The sequence below is a fragment of the Dipodomys ordii genome, unplaced genomic scaffold (assembly GCF_000151885.1).
Source record: "Dipodomys ordii isolate 6190 unplaced genomic scaffold, Dord_2.0 Scaffold196, whole genome shotgun sequence".
NCBI classification, from domain to species: domain Eukaryota; kingdom Metazoa; phylum Chordata; class Mammalia; order Rodentia; family Heteromyidae; genus Dipodomys; species Dipodomys ordii.
In genome coordinates this window covers 1,892,458-1,909,418 of record NW_012267412.1, presented here as the reverse complement: position 1 = coordinate 1,909,418, position 16,961 = coordinate 1,892,458, and the positions used below count along the sequence as shown (strand labels likewise).

The window sequence follows — 16,961 nt, the reverse complement described above, 5'->3', positions numbered from 1 at the left end:
AAGAAGAAAGAAGAAAGAAGAAACTGGCCCACAGCATCACTCTACGAGAAGCATCATTCATAGTTCTCCCAAGTTCAAATCTCTAGCTTTCACACTGGATATACCAAGCCTTGGAATCCTGCTGAAGGTTACCCTAGGGTATAAGAAAAGCCCACATCCATGCATAGATAACCTCTATGAGTCCATGAAGTCCATGAGAATTTGATCTCTGATTAACTACCAAAAGAGTTGGAAGTGGACCTGTAGCTCAAGTGGTAGAGAACTAGCCTTAAGTAGAAAAGCTCAGAGACAACACCCAGGCCCTGAGTTCAAGCCCTAAGACTAGCATAAAAAAACGGAGCCTTGGGTCCCCTACTATTATGGTATTTCATGCCATCTCTCCTTTCAGATCATTTAATAATTGTTTTACATGTTTGGGTGCTACAAAGTTGAGTGCATGTATTACATTTACAGCTCCTATGTCTTCTTGATAAATTGGCCATTTTATCATTATGGAATATATTTTTTTTGGCCCCTTTCTTTCTTTTGTGCCAGTCCTGGGGCTCAAACTCAGAGTGCTGTCTGAGCTATTTTGTTCAAAAGTAGTCCTCTACCACTTAAGCACAGCTCCACTTCTGGATTTTGGGTGGTTAACTGGAGATTAGAGTCTCACAGACTTCCTTGCTTTGAACCACAATCCTCAGATCTCAGTGTCCTGAGTAGATAGGATTATAGGCATGAGCCACTTACTGGTGCCTGGCTGTGTCCCTTTTTTGACATAAAGCCCATTTTATCTAATGTAAGTGTCATTGCTCCTGATCTCTTTTGGTTTCTATTTGCAATTTTTCTTTTCTTTTTTTTTTTTTTGCCAGTCATGGGGCCTGAGCTCTGGGCCTGGACGCTGTCCCAGCTCTTCAGCTCAAGGCTAGCGCTCTACTACTTGAACCACAGCGCCACTTCTGGCTTTTTCTGCTTATGTGGTGCTGAGGAATCGAACCCAGGGCCTCATGCGTGCAAGGTAAGCGCTCTACCACTGAGCCACCTTCCCAGCCCATATTTGCAATTTTTCTATCCCTTAACTTTTAGTCTATGTTTGTCTTTACAAACATAGACTCTTGTGGGTATATATGGTTGACTTTGTGTTTGTTTTGTATTGTTATTGTGTTGTTTTGTATTGTTCTTGATGATTTTGGAGCCAAGTTTCAAAATGCAGCTCAGGCTGATCTCAGATACTCCTGCCTTCACCTCCCAGGTGTTGGGATTCTAAGTGTGTGTCATCATACTTGAATGTGGTGCCTTTTGGTTTTTGTTTGTTTTTATAATCCATCCAGTCGTTCCTTTTATTTTAGAATTTAATGCATTCACATTTGAAATAATCATTAACATGTAAGAAGTTTCTATTAGGTTGCAGATGGCTCATGTCTATAATCCTAGTTAATTAAGAAACTGAGACCTGAAAGAGTGTGGTTGGAAGCCAATCCAGGCCATAAAGTCTACAAGACTGCATACTTTCATTTAAACAACACACCACTAAACTAGAGGCATAGTTCCAGTGGTAGAGCACCAGCCATGAGTAAGAAAGCTGAGCAAGAGGGTGAAGCCCTGGGTTCAAAACCCAGGGTGAAATTAAAACAAAAGTTTTGTAATGTTAGTTGTCATTTATTTTGTGGTTGTTTTTTTTTGTTTTTTTTTTGGGGGGGGGTCTGTTTGTGAGGCCTGAACTCTGGGCCTGGGCGCTGTCCTTCAGCTCTTCAGCTCAAGGCTAGCGCTCTACCACTGAGCCACAGTGCCACTTCCGGCTTTTTGCTTTTTGTTTATATGGTGCTGAGGAATTGAACCCAGGGCCTCTGGCTTGCAATGCAAGCGCTCTACCACTGAGCCACCTTCCCAGCCCCTTTGTGGTTGTTTTAAAGATATTTTTTCCTCTTTTATTATCTTTATTTAGAATTTGATGTCTTTTTGTGGTGGCCTGCTTTCAAAACCTTTTCTGTGCATTGATTTTGATTCTGGTTTTATAGAAACCACAAAATTAATATAAAGTCTGTTAAGTGCAAAACTGGCTGTTTTAAACAGATGGCAACATAACTTTAATCACAAATAGAAATCACACTTTAACTTCCTCTCCTCTATCTTTTAGCTTTTGATGTCAAAATTTATCTTTGTGTGTGTGTGTGTGTGTGTGTGTGTGTGTGTGTGTGCGCGCATGTGTATATGCTGGTACTGGCACATGATCTCAGGGCCTGGGCACTGTCCCTGAGCTTTTTCACTCAAAGCTAGTGCTTTGCCACTTGAGCCACAAGCTCCACGTCTAGATTTTTCCTGGTTAATTGGAGATAAAAGTTTCGGGGACTTTCCTGCCTGTGCTGGCTTCAAACCTTGATCCTCAGATCTGTCTCCTGAGTATGTAGGATTACAGGTGTGAGCCACCAGAACCTAGTCTAATTTTTTAAAATGTATTCTGAAATACATTAACTACAGTTGGGTTTTTAAAAATCTTGTCTTCCTAACCCTCATGGTAGTTACAAGATTGCTTCATGTACCGCCTCACAGTTGAAGAGCATCCTGCATCTCTCTATGTGCCACAATGGAGGGCAGTTGCTATGGATGGGTATATAGTAGCTTCCCTCAGTATATTCATTGATGGAAAACACCTTCCCTCTCCACTGAAAAATCGCTTTCTAGTTAACTCTGCGAAGAACCGGATGGAGATACAGATGTATTCAGTGGGAGGACTTCATAGGGCCTTTTTCTCTCTACTGAACTGATGCCACACTCCAGCCCACAGAGATCAATTTTCAGAATAAGAGCATCCCTGACTTTTGTGAGAGTAGAAGGTTGCCCTGTAGTTATGACATGTTCCCTCTTACATCACAGCACATTCCAGAAGCCTGCCCTGAGGACCACAGGGAAGTAAAATCCAAAGCCCCCATCGAGGACAAGGAACTGAGTTCATGAAACTTACTCTGGAACCCTTTCTCCTCACCCTGGTCCTGCTGGACCAAGCAGGATTGTGTGGATTCAGACCATTGTCATCAGCTAAGAACAACACTGAGAGTTGGGCTCTGTCAGTGAAGAGAGCCCACTTGTTAACATTTGTATGTAAAGATCTCTTCCCTTTCATGGTTTGCTGCTTTCTTCTCCGAAGAAGCTGAAAAGCTAGAGCCTCGTTTTTTACTTCCCCATCCCTCACACACATCCCTTTGTAAAAGAAGCAGGCATCAGAGTGCGAACCAAGGGAAATAAACCTCTGGAGCTAGATAGGGGAGGGGATCCAGCCTACCTTTAAATCACTCAGGACCACTGTAAACTTGGCCAGTACAAATCTCAGTGCCTGCACCAAAATCTTTCTCTGTAACTTCTCCTTTGAGGTCCCCATTTTACTGCAATCCAGATAGACATTCAGCCTCAGTGTACAGTTATGTGAGACCCAGAGAGTTTACAATGTCAAAGATAAGGTGCAGGTCTCAGGGACAGTCTTCAACACAACTCAGGTTGCTCCCATTCATCATCCTATCAGGAATGGCTTGCCTATGTCCCATCTGACTAGACTAGAGGCCACAGAAAGCCCCAGCATCCAAGGACTTGCAAATTCCCAGAATTTTTTGAATGGGAAGAGAGTACCAGATACTCTAGCCAGACTTGGTAGGCATGTTCCCATGTGATTTTCCCCCCAGCTCTAGCCCAGGGAATTGCAGCTGGCCAGAAGTGACTAGAATGTTGGGGAGTAGTTTTTGCTAGGATTGTATACAGTAAAGTGCCTCAAACTATGTGGCTCACACAATAGAATTTAATTCTCTCATGTTTCCAGAAGCTAGAACTCTGAAGGTAGCAGGGAGGGAGAAGCTGTGCAATTCCTCTCTCCTAGCTTCTGCCAATTTTCCTGACAATCATTGGGATTTCTTAGGCTGACTTCAGCCTTTGTCACTGTGTGTGTGTGTGTGTGTGTCGAGGTGCATGCCCACCTCCACTTTTCCCCTTCTATGAAGGCAGCAGTCATATTGGGTTAGAGGCCTATCCTATTACAGTAAGACCCCATCTTAACTAATTACAATCACTGTTTCCAAGTGAGATCACATTCTGAGCTATGGAGAGTTAGGACTTCCAATATATGTATTTCAGAGGACACAGTCCACTATATCTAAGAGAGTGTACAGTGCAGAAGGGAGGGAAGGAAATGTTTTCTCCCCTATATCCTGTTTCTCTTTAGGATTTTTTTTTCTGGTCCCGGGGCTTAAACTCAGGGCTTGGGCACTGTCCCTAAGACTCTTTGTATTCAAGGCTAACGCTCTGCCACTTGAGCTACATACAGTGCCACTTCTGGCTTTTTCAGAGTAGTATATAGAGGTTAAGAGTCTCATGGACTTTCTTGCCTGGGCTGGCTTTGAATCGCGATCCTCAGATCTCAGTCTCCTGAGTAGCTAGGATTAGAGGTGTAAGCCATAGATGCCTGGCTCTTCAGGATTTTTCAATGAAAAAAAAAAGGTCATTTCCTTAGAACATCATTCTTTATGGATTTTAGGGCTTGGGATGAACCTCTTTCATTCTGCTTTCTGCCTAATGCATCACTTTTCTGATGTGTAAAATGAACAATTGCTTAGTTATCTGAATTCAAGCAAGAGCCAAGGACAAGATAACCAATAAACCAGTCAATATGTCCAAACTGCCATCCTTCCCAATAGGCAGTCTGTTTCCTGGAATACTGAAGAGGAAAGCTAAAGCCAGAGTTAGCTGTGGAGATCTAAGAGCTCAGGATTCTAGCTGTGACCTCTTGGGATACAAAAGTTGCGAGCAGTCATTCTCTTAGCAGGCATAAGGCAGGGAAGCAGCTCTTTAAAAATGACCTTTATTTTAAAAATTGACATAATCTTTGGGTAAGTCACAATTAGCTTAGGCATGTTTCAGAAGGTGCTAATGTCTCACCTCCAAACCAAGAGCAATAGCTTATTTGATTGGTACAAGGATTGAGGAGGATCTTATGATGCAGAATGAATAGATGATTACTGAAGACAGAATCTTATACAAAAGCTTTCTTGCAGCATACGTTGTTTTTTAAATTATCTGTTACAAATATTAAAAAACACCTCATCAGACCAATAATAATACCCATATCTTACTTGCATGTTACTAAAGTTTCTACCCAGAACACCAAGTTCTGTAGACTTCAGAATCATACTTAAATTAATTTAATCCTTCACATTAAGCATAACAACTAAAAAACTAGATTCTACCCAGTGTAGTCTCAGCATCCAGGATGTGTCCTGCTGACAGAATGCCATCTACTTGGGCATGCTGTGAATCAAATCAAAACATGAAGCAAGCCAGGCTAAAGACTCCTTCCATACAGCAGTTGGCAGCTTCTGTTCCTCTCGCCTCCAAAGCAGAATCAGACCTGAGCTGCAGACTGTGAGGAAGGGCACAGGTTCCATATCATCTACCTGATGGTTTTCTGGGTGTGTTACAAGAAGGACAATTGTCTCCCAATGGAAGAGTTCATTTCCTGAGGACATTCCCCTCCCAACACCCCTCCCCACCTCCTTCTTCACAGTAAGGCCCAGTCCCAGTGTGGTCATAGATCCTTCCAGAATAAAAGGAGGGAAATTAGAGTACACTGAGCACCTACTATGTGCCAGGTCAGGTATTTTTCCTGTATTCCTCACAATACCCCGTGAGGTAGGATTATTACTCTTATTTTACAGATATGTGGAAACCGAGGCTCAGAGGAGAGAATCTGCCCCAAGTGGCACAGTGAAGAAGTAATGAATATCAAGTAGAAAACCCAGGGCTTCTCAGTCTAGGGCTCTTTTTACTACCCACATAAAGCCAAGGAATTGGCGATAAAGATATCCCAGCTCCAAGATGGTTGGTCTAGAACCCAAATATTGGAGTCCTTTGAGTGTGTGGAGCCAACCTTGGGAAGTCCAGAAGCCTGGACCTAGGAATCCTGGCTCTACAGCATTATTTTGGGACGTCAAACATGTCCTTACACCATGCCACTCCTGGGACTAGATGGGCCAATGTAGCTCCCCATCAAGGAGGAGGGGCTTGGCAAAGCCACCTTGGGAGTTCACTGGTGAACCACAGTGTGCAGCCTCCACCCAGACTCTGGTTTTGTCCTCTCATAGGGAACAGATGAAGAATATAACATTCTGACATTGCACACCTTGTGAACATTGGTTATGATTAAGGATCTCACCTCTGAGGGAACTCTAAATCCTAGGAAACCATGCTACCACGTCTTGAAAGGTTTTTCACAGAAAGCTTGTGATATGAGATAAAAAAAATTGGAGTCAGGACACTTTAAAAGCAGGCAATGATTGAAAATAATTTGAGAAAGCCAGGAGCCAGTGGCTCATGCCTGTAATCCTAACTACTCAGAAGGCTGAGATCTGATTATTACAGTTGGAAGCTGGCCTCTAAGATAAGAATCTCTGAAACTCTTTTCTCCAATTAACCTCCAAATATCCAGAAGTGGAGCATTGATTCAAGTGGTAGAGCCCAGCATTGAGCATAAAAACTAAGGGACAGAACCCAGACCCTGAGTTCAAGCCCCATTATTGGCACAAAAGAAAGGGGGGAAAGAAAAGGGGAGGGGAGGAGTGGTAAGGAAAAGAGGGAAGGAAGGGAGGGAGGGAGGAAGGAAGGAAGGAAGGAAGGGAAATAATTTGAGAGAGGAAAGGCTACTCTAAAGGGAAAGAAAAGGCAACAGTCAGAAGAAATGAGGGTAGATTGCTGAAAAGGAAGAGATGGAGAATAATATGCAAACCCAGGTGCTAGAGGTCAATCCCAATTGAGGCTGCAAAAATTAGACTTTTGGGAAATCTGGTTTCATTGAGTCTGCTATAGGGTTATACATGGGCAAGGGACTTCCCCAAAAAATATTTTGAGCCTTATGTTCAGGCAGACTTTAAAGAATAAAAAATTGGTGATAAAGGAAGAAAGAAAAGTCAAATGGCTCCCTGAAATCCACTTGCTATCTGTCACCTGGTTCTCCTTCCCCAAGGCCCTAGCACTATAGAACCTCCTATAACCCATAAATCCCAATAGAATAGTTCCCTCCTTGGTATATAGAGAGCAGGCCTATCTCTCTGTAAGCCCAGCACACACTAGCTGACTGTTATACATGTGTCTTTCCCACTAACCTGTGAACAACTTGAGAGGGACTGCACCTTTCTTCTCCACGTGGAGAGGAAAGCAGGCTAACCAAGATCCTTTGTTTAGCTGGGTAGTTAGGACTCACATCTGTAACCCTAGCTACTCAGGAGGCTGAGATCTGAGGATCTCAGTTTGAAGCGTACCTGGGCAGGAAAGTCCATTAAACTCTTAGCTTCAATTAAACCATCAAAAAGCCAAAAGTGGAAGCATGGCTCACAGCCTTTTGTAAAAAAAGGTAAGAGACAGTGCTCTGGCCCCAGGTTCAAGCCCCAGCACTGAAACACACACACACACACAAAAAGGTCTTTTGTTGATAAGCACCCTGGCTAATAACTAGCCCAATCAGCCAGGGAGATAATGGGACCATATCCTTGGGGAAATTTTTCTTGAGGAACAATTTCAATCTTGGGGGATAATGTTTCTCCAGTGGACTTGAGGGTGCTTCTAATGTGTTTTATAGTAATTATTCACACACCCCCACTCCACATCTACCCATACCTCCACCCAGAATTACCTCATACCTGGCCTAGTTGTGATTTGAGAGAATTTCTTTAAAATGTGAAACCAACACCTAGATAGAGATTTCAAGCAATAGTGTGCTGGTTTGTGAGAATGAAATCATTCAGGTAGAAGAAACAAAGCAGCTCAGTTTTGGCAGACCTGGTGGGATATGTGCATCTACCTATGCAGAATGAGGGAAGGATGCTGTCTAGAAAGAGTGTCGTGTGTGTGTGTGTGTGTGTGTGTGTGTGTGTGTCCATGTGTGCAGCAGGAAGCTGAGCTTACACTCTCTTTGTGGCTAGCAACATGGAAACTTAGGCCTAGTTCCTTGCTTTTAGGCTTCCAGAAACCCCAGAGCTCCTGTTGTCAAAAGCCCCTAGAACAATCCTTTGCAAGGAACAGCCAAGGATGGTTCAAGAAAATGGTCTGTCCAGACCAGCCATGAACTGCTGGTAGAGAATAAGCATGCTTGGCTGGAGGCCCACGCTCAGCAGCGAATGTTCCGAAAACCAGACAATGTGGCTTTTCCAAATAGGTAAATGTCTTCATCTGTGCCTTCATTGAGGTGCTTTACCATGTTCTTCTCAAAGAGGAGTGGGTGGTAAGCACCCATCGTGCAGGCGCTATCAAAGTACTTTTGGTAGTAGTAGCATACATCAGTCTTGCGCTTGGATGGGAGGAACTCATAAATGTCCACCTGGTCACAGAGCGTCAACATGACAATGATACCTGCAGAGAAGGAGGAGCGGTGAGTCAAGGCCAGCATCTTACACACCAGAGCTGCCGAGATCTGTCCAGTGGAGAGATGTCACCTGGAACTTCTCTTTGTTCCTGTGAATCCCAAGCTGAATTGTGCTAGTGAGCCAGGGACAACACACTGTATCCTGGAGTGCAGTGCTAAATGCATCTTATGCAACTTCCTATTGCCAGGACAAAGGCATGACAGGTTCACCCTCCTCAAACTAGCAGATTATAGGACTCCCTCAATCAATACATTGGTCAACGGAATAAGCCATAGGACACCAGGGCTAAGTGAGGAGATAATGCCAGCATGTGCAGTTAGCATTTCCCAGCATTTTTACCTCCTATAGCCTTGGGGATGTTGTCATCTGGGAGAAGTATTTCATACAGTACCAGCAGGAAATGGTGCAAAAAAGACTTCTTCCTTTAGCTAGAAAGGAGGCCTAGATGGACCATTCATCCAGCAAGGAGATGTAGGTTGAGAGGCTGTGGCCCAGGCTGGTGCTCTCTGGAGAGGCCACGCAGAACACTGAGGTGCAAGCCCAACCAGGAGGCAAGGAGGGGAGGGAGAATCCCACTACCACCCACCTTTGTCCCCAACTGGCTAAGTTGTGTTGGGTAGGAAATGTCCCTTCTTTTTGGCCTGCTCAAAGGAGTAGGGATTATCCAATTCTCCCATTGTATAGGTCATTGTTAGCATGAAATAGGATCACAGTCCGAAGATACCTTTAATTAACTAGTCACTCAGGGACTCTTTAGGAAGGATAAATTCTCAACTGAGAACAAAACAGTTAGCTGTCAGCAACTTTGTTCCAGAAGAATCAGATATGAGAAAAGCCCTACCTCTGCCCTTTAGCTCAGTGGAGAAGAGAAGACAGTTTAGTTGCTAACCTAGGAATCACAGGAAGGAGGAATAGCTGGGTGTAGAGGGATAATGGCCAGAGGGAGGGCAGAGAGCAGAGCAGAGCAATGATGGTGGAGGCCACAGCAGAGACAATGGCAGGGCAGTGTTCCTCAAGATGATTACTCCTGGTTGAAAGGCTTCAGGAAGAGTCCTAAATGCACTCAATCCAAAAGCTGAAGCAGAAGATGTAAAGATGTATCACTGCAAAGGTCCCAATCCCTTACTATGGGAGTGTCTCTGACAGTAAGCTGATTTACTTGGAGAACAATTGCCATGCCAAACCCACAAAGGTAAGTCAAACAGATGCCTCCCTGAGGGAGTATGAAGTCTAGAAGGGAAAGTAAGCAGACAGATGCCATCCAGTGGGAAGGCAGTACTCTGGGGCACTGGGGAGGAGCTTCCATCTCTGCACACAGAGAGCCTGCATCCCCTGGAAAAGGCCCAGCAGTCCAGCCCAAGAATGACAGGGAAGGGTAGATGGTCCATGAGAACTTAGGGGTATAAACAAAGCTTAAGAAGAAAGCCTCTTCCTAGCATTCAGGACTTTCTATCCCCAGCCCACCCTGTGCCTGCTCCCAGAGGCTCTTCTAAGTCTCCACACCCAGGTGCCCATTCACGATGCTCTTAGGGTTGTGACTAGGGCATTCACTAGCGAGAACATATAGACAGTCCGGAAGTGGCATTACTGACTTTTTTGCTTCAACTTTTAGCATGACTCTGCGCTATCACTGAATCTGTGTTGATTTAAATATATCACAATTTGGGTGGGGGTGTAGATTTTTTTTTAAGGATATTGCATTAAAATAGTATCTAGCTTGATTCATGAGTTCTAAGATACTTCCTGAATTACAACTTAAGACAAGAGCCTGTCCTCTTCATCCAAAGTTCAGCCCTGCTACATCTTTTTCTCCACTCCTCCTCTTGGTTATATCCTTTCCCTTTACCCCATCTCCATATGTCAAATCGTCCTGTTTCTGAGGAGTAGCTCATACTATGTCCTCCCTAACTGTCTGGCGAGAAAGGGCTCTCTCTCCTGTGACACCAGGGTAGGCTCTCCTTCTTGGCTCAAGCTGAATATTGCCCCAGATACCTGGCTACTTTCTCCTAGTAGACACAATGAAGGAGAATTCTATCTTCGCGATTTTGGACAGAATTTGGCACAATGTAGAAGCAGAGCAAGATCTTGTCAATTCTGGTCAACAAAGAGGCTGAATAAATGAGATCCCTGGAAATAACTACACAAGGACTTCCCCAGATAAGGACTTACCAAGCATGCCGGAGGATGGGGGGTTTGGCTGAATCTCTTCAGGGGAGATTTCCTGAAGGATGTCCCACAGCTCCCAAGGCATCTGGGGCTTGAGGATGTAGAAGGGCTGGCTGGGGTGCAGCTTGCGGTAGCTCTTATAGTTGTTAAAGAAATTGTAGTCAGGATTCTGGTACCACTGAAAAAGAAGGAATTTTGTCGACTCAAGAAGAGAAAAGTGTCTGTGTCCATGTGGCCTATAAAGTAGGCATTCTCATCCAAAAACTCAGAGGGGCAGGAACCAGGGCAGAACCATGAGACATAGCCCCTCCTCTGGAATACATTCCAGGCTTCTGCACATCATAGTTCTCGGTGGGTAGCATAGTAGGGCCCGGCACAGTCTGTACTTAGAGGAATGTTAGGATTGGGGACCCTGGAATAGTTTCAGACAGGACAATGGAGTCTGGTCATAGTAGCTCAGCTGAAAGGGGTTTTATGTGCCATCTAACCCCATCTTCTTTATAAGACCAGGTTTTATTATGTTATACAGACTGGATTCCAGCTCCTAGGCATAGGTGATCCTCCTGCTTTGTCTCCCAAGTAGCTGGTACTATGGATATATACACTATCTAGTTACGCTTAATTTTGAAGAGAAGAAAACTGGAGCACAGGATGTTATGCCTATGTGTTCAGAGTCCCTCTCATGACTTATGGACATCTGAGTTCTACGTGAGATCTGTGCATCCTTGTACCCACAGAGGTAGTGCTAAGGATCCCTAGAGCCTATCAGCTACTGGTGGAGCTAACTTAAAAATTTAGCATCCCAAGAATAGTGCTGTCTGCCTTTCCTCATGAATGCCATTCTCCTGAGGCCACTGGACGGCTGTTCCAGGGCCAGAGAACCCAGCAGTTCTGAAGCTCATGTTTCCTTCCTGGGAACAGCTGATGTTCCTCAGTGTAGGAAATTAAGTCCTGGACAGGCCGTCACTTTCCCTGTCCACATTCTGGTTTCTCCACTTGTAAAATGGGAACAACCATCTACTTCCTCCTGGTGTTGTAAGAGTGAAATGAGAAGAATTCAAGAAGTTGGATGTATGGCAGAGAAATGTAGAAATATTATTGACAGGGGAGCAGTAGCTACTGTCCATTCCTGCTGAAGCTCATCAGGAATAACTGCTTTAATGAATACATTCTACTCTAGATGTGAGAAATCCAGCCACCATTACTCCCAATACATAATGAAACTGGGACGTATCCTCAACTGTACAGGACAGAGGCTCGATAGGAGTGTTTGTAAGTCTGCTACCCAACACAAAGTGGGATGCCCTCAGGAACGGCTCAGATCATCCATGACTTTAAAACCCCCTAAACATTTTGAAACTCCATAGGCAAAGAAAGACTCAACCCTTATTTTCCACTTACCTTTGGGATATCTGAGTGGTACACAGATGGGTCCCACACAATTAAGATTCCTTCATTGTACAAACCATCCTTGAGGAAGCGCCTATCTGTGGTGACCAACTGCAAGAAGGAAGAGACAGGCTGTCATTTGGATATCTATATGGAAACATTTGGTTCTCAGTAATCAATGGCCCATCACCACTGAACTTCAGTGAAAAGTAAAAGGACAGTCTGAACTGTGTTGACCTCAAAGAATATTTAAAACATGCTATCAGCCATAGAGCAGATTTTAAGACTACAACACACAGGGTCCTCATCTCTTTGGGTGGCCATCCTGGAATACTGTGTCTGAGGTAGAGCACCAGAGAGGTGGTCAACTTGTGTGGAGGGACCACAAGCATGCAAAATTACTTTAAACACAAGAATCTCACTAGGCTGAGAAAATGCTTGAGTGTAATCTGCTGGGGAGCTAGCCACAACTGTCTTCCCATACATCCCCATGTACCTGGGCTGAGCTACACACAGGTAGTTCAACACACCTGGTTAACTGTGACTGTGACCATTCTGAGGGAACTTTTTTTTTTGTCAGTCATGGGGCTTGAACTCAGGGCCTGGGAGCTGTCCCTAAGCTTTTTTAGCTCAAGGCTAGTACTCTAACACTTTGAACCACAGCACTACTTCTGGTTTTCTGGTGGTGAATTGAAGATAAGAGTCTCACAGACGTTTTTTACAGGGCTGACTTCAAACTGCTGTCCTCAGATCTCATCCTCCTGAGTAGCTAGTGTTATAGGCATGAGCCACTGGTGCCTGGCTATGATGGGACATTTTTACAAAATATATTAGGAACTTTAAAACAGAAAGCATATACAGACTCAATAATTCTACTTTGGCTGGGCTGGGAAGGTGGCTCAGTGGTAGAGTGCTTGCCTTGCATGCATGAGGCCCTGATTCGATTCCTCAGCACCACATAGCAAAAAAGAAAAAAGCCGGAAGTGCCGCTGTGGCTCAAGAGATAGAGCGCTAGCCTTGAGCTGAAGAGCTGAGGGACAGTGCCTAGGCCCAGAGTTCAAGCCCCATGACCAACCAAAATAAATAAATAAATAAATAGATAATTCTACTTTGGGGATTCGATCCTAACAAAGAATCCAAATCTGGGGTAAAATATACATGGTAATGTTAAGTAAATTATTTAACCAAATAGGAAAAGTATGATAGCAGAAGAGGAAAGCTATATAATATAAAAAGATTCAGGTTTAGCTCTTATCTTTGCCACAATCTTATTTGGGTGACTATAGAGTAATCTCCTTAGGCCTTTGTTTTACATAGTATATGTGGAATGGAGACAGTGGTTCTAAACTCTCAGATGAGAGCTATCTTTAGAATCAAATAAGGAAAATATATGAATGAAAAACAAAAGTTGCTCCAAGGGCTGAGAAATGAAGGAATCCATGTCCCTCTTCGAAAGCTAAAACAGCAATATGATGTCAATTGGAGCTCATCATTAAGAGCACATGGGACATGACTCAGGCGAAATACAAGAGGAGCACTTGGCAGAAACCAAATCAAGACCCCAGTGAGCCAGGCACTCCTAGGTTCCCACCTGTAATCCTAGCAACTCAGAGATTAAGATCTGGTGGATCAAAGTTTAGAGCCAGCCTAGGCAGAAAAGTCCACAGGACTCCATCTCCAATTGTCCAGTAAAAAGCTGGTCTGGAGGTGTGGCTTAAGTGGTAGCACCTCAACCATGAGCCAAGTGTGAGTTCCTTGAGTTCAAACCCAAGTACTTGAGGAAAAAAAGACTTGACAGAACAAGTAAGTAATCTTCCTTAGCAATCATGCCTCTCCTACTTCAATCACCACTGTGACGGCTGAGTCCTAAGCAACATCTAATTTTGACCAATACTATGAAAGCAAGTAATGACTTCTAGGGGCATATTAGAAGGAGCAGGTCACCCCGAGTCCTCCTGTATACGTAAGAATTGCTTATGACCTGAGGTACTTGCACTGTATGAAAACAGAATCCAAGAAATTGGGAAGAGGGAAAGAAAAAAGGTAAATTTCGTTGGAAGGGAGAAAAAGGAAGTGGCCAGGACTGAGGTCTGGTAGAGAGAACGGAAAAAATGCTAGCAAGCCACATCCTTCCCCCTTTCCCCTGCCACTCACAGAACTCTAATTCCCTTTATTTAACAATTGCGCTTGAACCTGTGGAGAGCTGAGAGCAGGAGTTCCACACACACACACCCCCGTTCCTAGTCTGTAATTCTACGGTCTTAGGTACATCATGGTCTCCAGGCCTCCATACTTGTTCCCAAACATTATACCCTGTAAGACTCTGCCCCAGGTATATCTTTCCTGGAAGCTCTTCTCTAGTGCTCCCCTACCTCCCTGCCCTGGGAGTGGGACCTAGGCTTGGGAAACTCTAGGTGACCAAAGAGAGGAGCTGTTCTGAGCTAATGCTCAGAACTCTACAGGACTCTACTCAGAACATCTACCAAGACAAGGGGACACCAGAGAGATAGAGAACTGCTGTTTAAAGTCCCCTTTCTAGGAGAGAGAACACAGCTATAATAGCCAATGTATATATGTGAACATGGAAAGGAAAATGGAGGGGATAGGTGAGATTGGGAGAGATGGGGAAGAATGCTGAAAAGGATGACCTTGATCAAGATCCACGGTACTCATTAACTCACATGTTGAATTGAAACCCCTTTGAAGGTAATTTAGAAAAAAATTATGAAGGCACAAATGTTTAATGCAGAAAGTTTGAAAACTTCAGAATAGAATCTATACACACACACACATATACAAAGGAGAACATACCCATCTGTAACTGCACACAATTGCATTCCTCAGCTATTGCTTCTGTGAATATTTGGGAGTATTTTTTCTTCACAGATCTTTTTCTTTCTCTGTTATAGACTGAACTGTGACCTCCTCCATATAAATGTTGGCTCACTAATACCCAAAGTGACTATAGTTGGAGTATTTGGAGGCAGAGCCTTTAGCAGAGTAACTAAGGTCAAATGAGGTCATAAGGGTGTAGCCCTAATCCAGCAAGGGTGGTGTCCTTAAAGAACAAGAAAGAGACCAGAATCGCTCAGTGTGGGAACACTTGGAAAGTCACTGGAGGACACAACAGGAGGACACAAACATAGGAGGACACAGGAGATCCCAACAAGGCAAAAAGTGAGCCTTCTCCAGAAGCCCAAGCCCATGGCACCTTGGATTGTGGCATCTACAACTAGTTGAAAACAAAATTTCTGTTGATTAAGGCATCTAGTATGTGGTATTTTATTATGGCAGCTCAACATAACTAATGTCGCAAGTATGTATTGTGGAGATGTAGTATAGGTATATCTTTCATGCATAGGAGTGTACATATAGAGGTATAGACACACATATGATGTGTGTATATGTGAATACCTGTGTAAATGTACACATATGCATACATTTCCATGGACGTACTTCCTAGCTATATCTGCTCAAAGATACCCTGATACAGATGAGCACACCTAGGAATCAAGAGTTTATTTTGGTACCATGTTTTACTAAAAAGAACCAGGAATCTTCAGAGAAGATGACTGATCCCAGGATGAAGCCAAGATAACCTAAGGAAATAAAATTTTTCTAAATTTCTCAGTGCTCCTATAAAAAGCCCAAGCATCTTGTTTGTTCATATACCTTGAGGAGGATTAAATCTCTAGCTATTTTGCTGAATTAATTGCTCTGCTTTGATCAGAAGATAATACAATTTTTCTTAGGTTCCCAGTTGGGTAAATGCAATGCTCATGCCCAGAGAACTTCTCTAGTGAAGGCTCTCCAGGGGCCAGGAAGATGGAAGTGGTCAAATTCCCAGGTCTTTGCATTTCAGGATGGAATGAGGCCTAAGAATTATACATCTCTATAAGTAAGTTTATTGACATGTCAATGAGTGGAATGAGCAGCCTCAAGATGTGGCAAGTTCCTGCCTTTTATTTAAAAAGCAATGAGAGAAAATTAATTTTTTAAATAGTCTACTGACTATTAAAACAAACAGACAGACACAAAAACATAAAGCTGAGTACTAGTGAGTCATGCCTATAATCTTAGCTACTGGAAAGGCTGAGATCTGTATATTGAAGTTCAAAGCCAGCCCAGGCAAGAAAATCTATGAGACTCTTCAATTAACTCCAAACAAAAAAAGTTGCAAGGAGAGCTGTGGCTCAAGTGGTAGAGCACTAAACTTGAGAAAAATAGCTCATGAGTTCAAGCCCAGGACCAGCACAAAAACAAATAACAACAACAAACAGGCTTTCATTATATTGTCTTGAGGGTAAGGACTTAGGCAAAAGAGCGACTACTCATTCATTTCTTTATTTCAAGATAGGGTCTTATGATATTATTCAAGCTGGCCTCAAACTTCTGTGCTCAAGTGACCTCCTATCTCAGCCTCCTGGGCAATTATGACTATAGGTACATGCCACCATACTTGGCTCTCATTTAATAATTACTGTAAGGTATTTAAGAAATTTAGCTCGGATCCAGGACACCCTGTTTGCACAATTCAAGATAAAAATAATAATCAGGAAATATTTAAATGTCAAAAGATAACTTCAAAATGAGTTGGAATATCTTATCACAACAAAAAGTAAAGCAGTGTGGAAGGAAGGAAGGAAGGAAGGAAGGAAGGAAGGAAGGAAGGAAGGAAGGAAGGAAAGAAAGAAAGAAAGAAATCTGGTAAGTACATGAATGTCACAAGGGAACAAGAGCCAGTTTGGAAGAAATTCCACTAGTTAAATCTGGAAAAATTTCAATACCAAAGTAATTCAGAACATTAAGCAATTGTAAACTACTAAGAAAATAGGAATCATGAATAGGTATCCAATGAAACAATAGAAGAGAAGAGAAGAGAAGGAGGAAGAGGAAGAAGAAAAAGAAGAGGAGAGGAAAGCAGAGGAGAGGAGAGGAGAAAGAGAAGAGAAGAGAAAGAAGAAGAGAAGAGAAGGAGGAAGAGGAAGAAGAAAAAGAAGAGGAGAGGAAAGCAGAGGAGAGGAGAGGAGA

At 43.3% G+C, this 16,961-nt stretch overlaps 1 protein-coding gene across 7 annotated transcripts in view; it reads right to left on the bottom strand.

Moving 5' to 3' along the window:
- Positions 1-7,357: 7,357 nt before the first annotated feature.
- Positions 7,358-16,961, bottom strand: part of St6gal1 (ST6 beta-galactosamide alpha-2,6-sialyltranferase 1) — a 69,471-nt gene continuing 59,867 nt past the window's right edge. For all 7 annotated transcript variants that reach the window (XM_013034802.1, XM_013034801.1, XM_013034799.1 and 4 more), the window contains 3 exons: positions 11,943-12,041; positions 10,545-10,719; positions 7,358-8,361 (listed from right to left, as the gene is read on the bottom strand). In XM_013034802.1, coding sequence (XP_012890256.1) covers positions 8,120-8,361; positions 10,545-10,719; positions 11,943-12,041 — 516 coding nt within the window. In that variant the 3' untranslated portion in view covers positions 7,358-8,119. The remainder of the gene's footprint in view (positions 8,362-10,544; positions 10,720-11,942; positions 12,042-16,961) is intronic.